At 34.1% G+C, this 11095-nt stretch overlaps 2 protein-coding genes across 2 annotated transcripts in view; one reads left to right on the top strand and one right to left on the bottom strand.

Annotated features, from left to right (window-relative positions):
• Positions 1-2463, top strand: part of SMC4 (structural maintenance of chromosomes 4) — a 33654-nt gene extending 31191 nt beyond the window's left edge. The window contains exons 20-24 of the mRNA XM_012807814.2: positions 168-341; positions 519-701; positions 850-1082; positions 1533-1716; positions 2136-2463. Coding sequence (XP_012663268.1) covers positions 168-341; positions 519-701; positions 850-1082; positions 1533-1716; positions 2136-2288 — 927 coding nt within the window. The 3' untranslated portion in view covers positions 2289-2463. The remainder of the gene's footprint in view (positions 1-167; positions 342-518; positions 702-849; positions 1083-1532; positions 1717-2135) is intronic.
• Positions 2464-5669: 3206 nt separating this feature from the next.
• On the bottom strand, positions 5670-7064 carry TRIM59 (tripartite motif containing 59). The gene is given in 1 exon segment (XM_012807821.2): positions 5670-7064. A coding segment is annotated over 1 exon segment (1212 nt). The 3' UTR covers positions 5670-5852.
• Between the last annotated feature and the right edge of the window lie 4031 nt (positions 7065-11095).

Below are 11095 nucleotides of genomic sequence, written 5' to 3' on the forward strand. Positions count from 1 at the left end.
TATTTGTAAGGAAATGAGTGCCATATTAAAACTTTTCTGTCAATTAAAATGTTTTAATTTAAAGTGGAAGAAGCATTGGAAGAGATCGCTAATGCCATCTTTGAAATGTGAAAATACCTGTTCTATTTGGGAAGATGATCTTTGTAAAAGTTCTTCTTGATCTTTAGAAATCCTTACCAGAGGTCCAGAAAAAACATCGTGATCTACTTCAAGAACTAAAAGTTATTCAAGAAAATGAACATGCACTTCAAAAAGACGCACTTAGTATTAAGTTAAAACTTGAACAAATTGATAGCCACATTGCTGAACATAATTCTAAAATAAAATATTGGCAAAAAGAGGTGAGATTGCTACCATTTAAATTTGACTTTCACATACACTTTATGAGAAAAGGGGGGAGGGCCTAAAAAATAGTTAACACAACTCCTGTTGTTTTCCTAGGTATATGACTTGTCATATTGGGGGGGTTTTTTGTAGTATTGTGCTTCCTCTAACTCTCACCTACATCACACTTTCAGATTTCCAAAATATCCTTGCATCCAATAGGAGATAATCCTGTTGAAGATATTTCAGTTCTAAGCCCAGAGGATCTTGAAGCAATCAAGAATCCAGATTCTATAACCAATCAAATTGCACTTTTGGAAGCCCAGTGTCATGAAATGAAACCAAATCTTGGTGCCATTGCAGAGTATAAAAAGAAGGTATAAAGAACTGTTTATGTATACCAGTCATAAATGCTTTATAGTCCTTATAAATTCTGTCCTTTAGTTTTATATAATTAGCAATGCTAATTTTCATGTCAGATTTATATCCATTTAGATTTTTCCTAACATAATATCCTTTTCACAGGAAGAATTATATTTGCAACGAGTAGCAGAATTGGACAAAATTACTAATCAGAGAGATAATTTTAGACAGGCATATGAAGATCTTCGGAAACAAAGGCTTAATGAATTTATGGCAGGTTTTTATGTAATAACAAATAAATTAAAGGAAAATTACCAAATGCTTACCTTGGGTGGAGATGCTGAACTGGAGCTTGTAGACAGTTTGGACCCTTTCTCTGAAGGAATCATGTTCAGGTTTGTAATTACACTGCATTTTTAATCTGCTTGTTACTATAGGGATGTATTCTCCAAACCTAGTATTTGTTGGGTAGTGGGATGTGAAGGTAAGATTTATTTGGTTTTATTTAATAATAATTTGTTTACATGCTACTTATGCTAGCAGTTTATAAGGGCAAACAGCAAATAACCTTTACAAAATACTTTTCTAGTTCATCTTTTTTTTTTAATTTTCAGGCTACTTTAGTTTTACGTCAGTACTGAAAATTGCATTTGCTATTTAAATCTTAAAATTTGGTAGGTGTTTCAATGTGTTCATTCTCTAATGTTATTATAAAATACCCCCAAAACAGTTCGTATTTGTGAAAAGCAAATGAGAGATTGGAGGTGGCAAATTATGGAAGACAAATCATGAGGTCTTGGGCTTTTCAAGTAATTTGACTTAAGAGATTTTCTTAATTATTGCAGTGTTCGACCACCAAAGAAAAGTTGGAAGAAGATCTTTAACCTTTCAGGAGGAGAGAAAACACTTAGTTCATTGGCTTTAGTATTTGCTCTTCATCACTACAAACCCACTCCCCTTTACTTCATGGATGAGATTGATGCTGCCCTTGATTTTAAAAATGTGTCCATTGTTGCATTTTATATATATGTAAGTGATCGTGTTTGGAGTTTTCTGCCCATGAATTCTTTGACTTATTTCTTACTATTGAGCTTTTTTCCTTATTCTCTAACTGCATATTGTATGGTATCAACAGAGACCAGATCTTTATTTGAACTATATCCACTTTGGAGAAGTAAAATATAAATTGAAAATGCAAATTAGCAGAATCACAAATAGTATCCCAGGTTTCCTTACTAGATCTTTTTCACCAAAAGACTTCTAGGTTGTCATACTTCCAATAATCACCAAATTCCTTTCAAACTCAAAAACTGTTTTTTGAAATATCCATGTCATCATGCCTGCATAATATCAATCTAATGTTAAATTTGTTATCCAAAAAAAAAAAAAATTGAGGTTACATGTTTGTTTTACCTGTTATTAATGTTTCTTATTTTTTTCTCCCGTAGGAACAAACAAAAAATGCCCAGTTCATAATAATTTCTCTTCGAAATAATATGTTTGAAATTTCAGATAGACTTATTGGAATTTACAAGACATACAATATAACAAAAAGTGTTGCAGTAAACCCGAAGGAAATTGCATCTAAAGGACTTTGTTAAGCTTTTTTATACAGAAGACTCTTCAAATTGAGTTGATGTAGATGCAGCTTATTGTATTACCGATTTCTCTATTTGTAAGCAATGGACTTGTATAAAATACATACTCCTAAACTGGATCAGAAAACTATTTTATGCTATTAAGAGTGTTTTTATAAAATCTAATAAAGTATTCTCTGTACTTCTAGTAGATTGTAAGAACCTGACAATTTTCTAAGTGGCAGACTGTGAAAAAAATGAGATACTTAAGAGAGTCAGGTTACTCACTTGCTGCCAGCAAAGTTAAAAATTAGTTGAGGCAGATATCTAAACTAGATTGTATTACCAAAGCTCATACCTTCATGGACCTTTCATCTTCACTGGAAAAGCCTGCCAACTATTATAATTTTCGATAAATTCTTAAGGCCTCCCACTTAATTTGCTAATTTAGACAATCACTATTTTTATTACCCAAATAATGGGAACACTTTTGTGTCCTAATTACAGGAATGTGAATTTAAATGTTTTTCTACAACTTGGTATGTTTGACCACTTGAAACATACAAGAGGGCCAGTAAACAAAAGCAGTATCTGAACACGACTAGCTTATATTATAATTTGAAAAATACTCCTGAGTTTTAGGAGTATTTAGGAGTCTAGTTGTCTTGTAAGAATGAAGTAGAGGGTTTTTTTGGCAGTTTTTCTCCGGGACTGGGTTTGAACCTGCCACCTACGTGGGGCTGGCGCCCTACTCCTTTGAGCCACAGGCACCACCCGAAGTAGAGGTTCTTAAACTTACTAATTTTATCTGGATGTTGACCCCTTGTAAATCGAGAAGCATATGTATGTGGGGGTTAAATTCCTTAGTAATGAAAGGTAAGGTATCATGAGTGTTGTTGGCCTATTGAATTTTTACACTGTATTGGCTCAAAAAATGTTAGAATGCAACTGGAAGTCAGTTGGCACCACTTGGTTTCCATAGGAATTTTGGTATTGAATCAAGTCTTTTGCTCTATTTAATTTGTAGGTATTTAGCCTAAAGAATTAAGAGTTAATTGCTTCATTATTCAGTGGACCATTGTGTAGGTATTAAATCCACCAGGTGTGAAAGCAATGGGCCACACCTTGTACTCCCAACACTCTTGAGGCCCAGATAGGAAACTAGTCTGGGCGACATATCAAGACCTTCCCTCACAAAATTCTACAAAAAAGTCATGTGTGGTCACTTGGCCTAAGAGTTTGAGGTGACACTGAACTATAATGATGCCACTGCCACTGCACTCCAGCCTAGGCAACCCTGTCTCCAAAAAAAGTTTGTATCATAATACAGCCATAAAAATGTAAGCATGGACTTTAATAAAGCAAGAGCTAAAATTCAAGCTTGTGTTGTTTCTTTTAAATCAAGAGAATAAAAGGGAAGCGTAAGAAATGCTTCATCAGTTTCACTGGTGAGAGTAGATAACAGAATTTTTATTTTAATAACCAACACAACAGAGCTCGGTACTAAGTTTTAAAGGGTTAAAATAGAAAATACCCAGAACACATAACAAAAATTCCAAAGCTACCACTGACATTATCTTTAAGCCACTCAGTACAAATTAAAATACCAAAACCAGTTTATTAAAATATATACTTTTCTAACACATAAAACTTAGAAATGTTTTAAGATTATGTACTTTATATAATACCTTGGCAAAAATAGAAAAGAACAGTAGCATGTGTAAGAATCACATTATTAAAGCATATTTCATAAAATTTGTCAAACAAGTTTATTAAAAATTGGCAAGTTGAAAAATAGTCTCAAAAGATGTTAATAGGCGTAGCTTCAGTTTTTAGCTATATGTGATCCTTATAGGTTATAAACCTTAGTTTATTAACATTAATTAACCTTTGCCTATTTAGATCCTTTAAAGGTGTAGTTACTATAAATGAAACTTTTTAAAAGAAAAAGCCTGGACTCTTCCACATCTACAAAAAGAAGGGGTTAAAAATGTGAGATAAATGCTTGTCACACAAGGGCTAACATTTCATTGCTTACTAATATTTGCATTATTCAAAAGCACAGGGCCCTTTCATGGTATAACTAAAGTTTTAAGTAAATCAAATTACTAATTTTAAAGTTATTTTTATTTCTATTTTAATAGCTGGCTATACCTCCTGTCACCTCCATTATGCCCTTCAAATGTTCTTTGCCTGTACAATAGTTAACTGCTGGGTATAGTCTGATTCTAGTCAAACTGACAATTGAGCATCTTAGTGTTAAGACTTATTCTCAGCAGACAGGAATTTAGGAGTGTTTTAGAACTAGTACCCTAAATAAGCCCATTGTTTATTCATGATAGTTTATTTATGTAATCTGTTGGTCCAAGAACATTCCCTAATCTGACCTGGAATGTCTTTCTGAAACAGGTAAGGCAGCGCATTTGGGATTTCTGAAAAGCAAGTCAGCTTATACTTAAAAGAGTTGTGTGGACAATGAGCCCAAAAGTTTACCTACCACAAGTATCTTAACTCCAATCCCTGTTAATGGAACTAAAGAGTTTTGAACTTGTTGGTATTTTACCATTAGCATTACAGGGACTATTTGGCAGATAATTTTAAACATTTAGTTTTTAAACAAAGTTCAAATGACGCCATCAAAACCTGTCCAGGGTGAAGTATGTCACCAATGTAACTGTAATAATATGTAGGTTTTTATCCAAAAATTGAGTTGAATGACAAGACTTTTAGATGACAAAAGTACAATCTTAGAATTTATACAAATCATGAAATAGGACAAGTATTAGAAAATGCTACTGTGTTCTCAAACACTGTTATCCAAAAGCAACAGATTTATTTGGAATGAATTTTAATATTTTATGGCTCTTAAATCTACCTAACATAGATATGGACAGGATATATTTGATCAAAATACAGTAGAACCTCCATAGTTGACCAACTCAAGTTGACCTAATTTTCATAGACCAGACATGCACCACATACATGGACATATCAGTACATAAGGCCTAGTTCCTTATGCTCACAACCTCTGTATATTGTTAAGTCCATTGGGTGGTCAACTTACAGAGGTTCTACTAATAATGCCTTATCACATTTAGGCTTTGCTCTTCATTTTAAAATTTCTTTTGACCATCTTTATATTCACTCATCCCAAAGTTTCAAGCCATATCAAATTACATACTTTTCATCTTTTGCCATCCTTTAACCTAAAAACTGCATAAAGAACTGCAGAGTCAAATAACTGTAGTATACAATAATGGTAAAAGAATATTGGTACAAGAGTGTTTAAATGTCACAGCAACATCCAGCTAACTTCTATGAAGCTAAGAAAACTGGGATAATGTATTAATATCAAATCAAGCAATTATTAGATTTTATTGCTTTCTAATGACTTGATATGGCCTCATTTCTAATTTTGGCATATTTCTAACCAACAAAAACATGAAAGATAACATTATTTGTTGCAACTCTAATAAAGCTTAGTTTGCTACTTAGTACTTGTCCATGGTACCCCTACATCTCTACTTAGGAATGGTTAGTTTCTGCATACACAGAATAAGCCCATTTAAACAATTCAGATTTAAGTTTTCAATGAGAAACTACTTTCCACACAAATTCCTTTGACAACTCTAAAGTGCGACATAGTATATTCTTTAAATTATGTAAATTGTTAGATAAACTTTGGTAAACAGATAAAGAGACTTCAGAAAAACATATTGAAGTGATTTCATTTAAAAAGGTTATAATGTGTTGGTTGAAAAAGAGTATCAACATCAGTATCACCGAAATTAGTGTAACTATAACAATGTTTAAAATTTTAAAAAATTCAACTTCTTTTTCATCCTTATCAGGCCAGGAACATGGCATCCTTTTTGAAGAAATTTTCATTTCAGGAATGAGCACTTTCTTAATTTGTCCAATTTCTGTTCTGCTCCATTCTTCTTTTAATACTTTGCTTACACGAGGATAAATTTCAACAGGTTGGACCTCAGGAAGTGGTCTTTGTTTCAAGATCTGCACACGTTGGCGAACATCATCAACTTTTTCAAGAAAGTTCAGTGGAGACTCTTCTTGTAAAGACGTTATCACTGTCATTAGTTCAAGCTGCTACTCTCTCATTTCTTTCATTCTTTCGATTTGTGGGGTATATTCTTGATTAATCAGATGACCAACATCACAGAGAGCTGTTAGGAAAAATTTTTTTTTCTGTTCTAATGTATCACTAAGCTCCTTAAAGTACTGCAGAACAACTTCCTTATCACCTTGGACCATTTTCTCAGAATGAGATTTTTGTTCTTCCAGCTTTTCAATAAGACGAGTAAGATCTGTCCAATGTGTGTCAGTCAACTGTTCAAGCAGGTTCTGAGGCGTATCCTTTTCTTTCAGATAGGCACTTTGAAGGTCATCTATAGGATGACCATGGTGTTGACCTATGGTAAGGCAATGACCACAAACTAATTTTTTATCCAGTAGGCAATAAACATTTAAGGGTTGTCTGTAATGTTCAGGGCAGGTGACAATATCTGGATGGTCTTCTTGCTGGTACTTCTCAATAATAGCCCTTAATGCAAAATTAACAGGTAAAGATTCAATGCCAGTTGGAGCAATTTCAATAATACTTCTGCAGTTAGGGCACTTGAGTGGAATTCGTAAAGGTCTCCATATATAAAAGTTACCAGATGCCTGAAGAACATTTTCCAAGCAATTTCTACAAAATGTATGAGAACATGGTAGTACACGAGGATCTTCAAAAATACTGTAACAGATGGGACATGTTAACTCATCCTCAAAATTGTGCATTTCCTACTTTGTTGATCTCCTGGTTTGGAAACTGAATATACTTTATCTTCTCCCAACTTTTCCAGATTCTTTTATTCTTTCTTATTCACTGGGAGAAGAGAGACCGTACGACTTCACAGCCACCACAGCGCCGAAACAGAGCGCCACGGTCCCGGAGCCGGCGCTAAAAGCTGCTCTGCGCTCCCGCCCTCCTCCGCCCGCCCCCCTCATAATACTTTTCTAATGTTAGTTCAACCTTCAAAAAGATACAAAGTTTGAAACCTTGAGATAGCTGCAAAAGAGAGTGTGTCTAGAGACTTGAGATTACCAAGAGGGGAGTAAAGCTTTGGAGTTTTACTATGCACTCATTGTATTACAGAAAGCCGGTTTATGGCTCTGTCTCTGGGCAACCTGGAGCCCACTTTATGCCAATCAACCTCTAGGCTGTGTCTCTGCAGGAAGGCTTTTAACCCTTTCCTCGCAGGCTTATCAGCCACATAGCCAGAGTCACTGAAGATGGGTTTTTAGGCCCAAAACTTCAGGCCCTATTCTGTGTTGACCAAGGCTACCAGGTCTTCAACAGAGTTGCATTCCACAGAAGTCTGTCCACCCGCTTCTGGAGTTTAAAGTGAGCACACAGTATGTGGGGGTTTATCCCACAGAGGAGAAAAGGAAACTATTATAGATTGCTGGTGGGAATGGAAAGTACGATAGCCACTATGGAGATCAGTATGGAGGTTCCTCAAAAAACAGAACTGACATATGATTTTGCAATCCTATTTTTGGGTATTTATCATAAGGAAAGGAAATTCATAAGGAAAGTAAATCATTATATCAAAAAGACATCTACATTCCTATGTTTATTGCAACACTATTCACAGAGATATGGAATCAACGTAGGTGTCCAGTAACAGATGAAAAAAATGGGGTGTGTGTGTATGTATGTGCATGTGCATATATACTTGTATGGACACCACAGTACTCAAAATAATATAAAGATTATAAACTTATGTGGTATGTTAAAAGATTTTAAAAAGTGTGCCTAGAAGTAAAGTAGGCAGCAGATTACAATATTCAATAGAGTGGCAAAAGTAGGCCTCCCTGAAAAAGTGAAATACAAGCAAAAACATGAGAAGCACAAGAGTTGGTTATGCAAATTTCTAGATGAAGATAGTTCTGGGCAGGATGAACATATAGTCCAAAGGTCTAGGACATAAGAATGCCTGGCATATTAAGAACTATCAAGAGAGTCAGATGTTGTGATGCAGTGATGGTGATGGAATTTAGACAGAGATGAGCCTGGAGGTGATAGAAATACAGATAGTAGATTGATAAGTAAATAACCATATTCTAGCTATTAATTTTCTCTATTGAACTACTTTAGTAATACTCTTTTATTTTGCATTTATATTCCATGCTAAAAATATAAAAGATAGCTTACTATATTGACTAATCTAATAAACTTGGTATCAGTAAGGAATGGTTTTTCAAATAGTATAATAATTGCCTTATGATAACGCCTGTCACACATTAGTTCTTACCTGTTTAAATTTACTGATAGACTATTTACTACCATGATTGAACACCAAACCAATATACCTATCATTAAAAATATTTAATGTTACCTGTTTCCTGAAAACTATATCTTTTATTTCCTATTTAAGAATTAGATTAACAATTCTAAGCTGTCAGAAATAATACCACAAAAAGTATTGGCAGACATTCTATGTTGTTGATTAGTTGCATATTTGAAATAGAAAGATACCATTATTGGAAAAGACTACTCAGCTATGAACATCAGAATTACTAGAAATAATCCAGTTTCAGGATGCATTGTACTATATAAAACCTCATAAAATATAAGGACACAAGTCCCTGGATCATAAGGAATTACTTATGCTGTATCCCTCAGATAAGAGCAGCTAGAAAACTTGTGGCATGGAAGTGCTCTACTAGTTTAATATTTTAGTTAGCCTACAGCAACACTGATCACAGACAAATTCTATGAAATGTTATTTGTGCCCATCCAGTAGCATTAATTTTCTTTTAATCTTTGTCTGCCCCAGGAAATATTTCAATTGAATTTCACATTTCTTTCCAAGGAATCAAGGACTCTGGAGTCCAATGTCATATGCTTTAACTTTTTTCCCTGTAGTTATTTCCAAATCCTAAATTAACTCAAAGCCAGTAATTTATTATCTTGTAGTTCCTTCTTCATATATAAAAATGACGTAGTTTAGGTTGATCCTTTGAACTTTAATATGAATCTGAAATTCAGCATAGTTGTTTCACGATATACAATCATCCATTTATTAAATATGTGTTTATCTAATTTATATTATTCATCTCACCACGAATAAAAATGAAGTAATACTTTCCTTTGAAAGTAGTATATGTATGTAGGTTGCAGAAGTAGCTCTGTAATCAGATACCAGGGCTCCACTTTCATCTCTGCTTCCTTTAAGCCGCGTTTGCTTAGGCAAGTTAACCTTTCTTTGTCTCAATTTTCCTACAGGAAAAATGGGGATTTCTGGCACCCGAGAAAAAGTGTAATTTTCTCAGTGTAATCATGAGGAATAAAAACAGCCATGTAATATGATTTGCTTGCCATCTAGTTAGAACTCAAAATGTAAATATTTGTGTTTTACATAAATGTATGTGTATATTTAGAAGTATCCCATGTGATTACAATGTTCCTTAATACAGTGAGGATTTTTTATTTTTTAAGACATTAATTTAGCAGGAAATGAGTAAGTACCTTAAAATAATGGCATAGATTAGTTTTGAAAAGGTAGATATTTCTTCCAGTGAAGGGATCTATTTTATGGTATATAGATCAGGGTTGAGGAATGTGTGGCCTTCTAAGTTCTTAAGTGAGACCTTCTGACCGAATCCAAATTTTACACAACAAATCCTTTATATTAAGGAACTTTTGTCTTCTTTTGCTTTATTTCATAAAGAACATATTCAAAATACCCAAGAACAAAATAAATCTCGACAAAATAATCCTCCCAGATTGACCAGCACAGTAAGACTGTTAGTAAAACTAAATGGCTGAATTGACAGATGCTACAATCATAATTTAGTTCTAACTTTCCCCACCTGCCTGGCACCACGGCCTCCCGAGGCTGGTTGGTAAGAGTTATGGGGCGTAAGTACATCTGTCTGTTGTCAGCTTTTGACAATGGTGAACTTTGTTTCTGTTTGAAGTGGAATTTGTGAAAGTTGCACAGCTCAATAGGATCTTTTAAATTCTGTGTGCTTACCAGCCCATCATGTCAAAGACCAAGAGAACACTGAAGAACAAAGACTTTTTAATGAGGATAATGAATTGTAATAATTTCTTATTTCTGCTAAAGGTGATTTGTTTGCTTTGTGGTACTGTGTTATCAACATTAAAGAAATCTAGTGCTCATCAACATTATAAAAGATGTAAGGACCACATGTAAGGACCACAAAAGTTTGTACTGAAGAAATTACAAGATGAAAAGTGAAAGAAAATACAATTCTTTCAAGCACCTTGAAATAGTGCTACTGAAGCAATCTATAAAGTAGTTTATATACTCGGGGTGGGGAGAAGGAAGCCATTCAGGGATATAGAACTTGGGAAAGAATGCATTGTCGAAGTGGTAGAATGCTTAGACCTGATAACGTTTCAAAGTACAAACAACTGCCTCTCTCAAGAAGAACCATAACTGAGCAGTAGCATGAATTTCCCTTCAAATTAATAAATAACTCCATACAATACTTGAAAAGGAAAATATCATTTAATCACTTTAGATTAATCAGCTTGTCATTCAGGTCATAAGAGAAGATTTTCTTTGCTACAAAGAGTTACTCATTTGGGCACATTTGCAAACAGAACATGGGGGATAGATATCTTCAACAATTTTCAACAAATTTCAGGAAGATGGACTGAATTCAGCAAATGTATGGAGTGTTATCATATACAAATGGTGTACCTTCCATGACAGGAAACCATAAAGGGTTTATTGTCCAGACCAAAAAAGGTATAACACATCCAGATGCCCTCGTTTCTTTTCATCATATCT

The sequence above is a fragment of the Otolemur garnettii genome, unplaced genomic scaffold, assembly GCF_000181295.1.
Source record: "Otolemur garnettii isolate 467f Iridium unplaced genomic scaffold, OtoGar3 scaffold00076, whole genome shotgun sequence".
NCBI classification, from domain to species: Eukaryota; Metazoa; Chordata; class Mammalia; order Primates; family Galagidae; genus Otolemur; species Otolemur garnettii.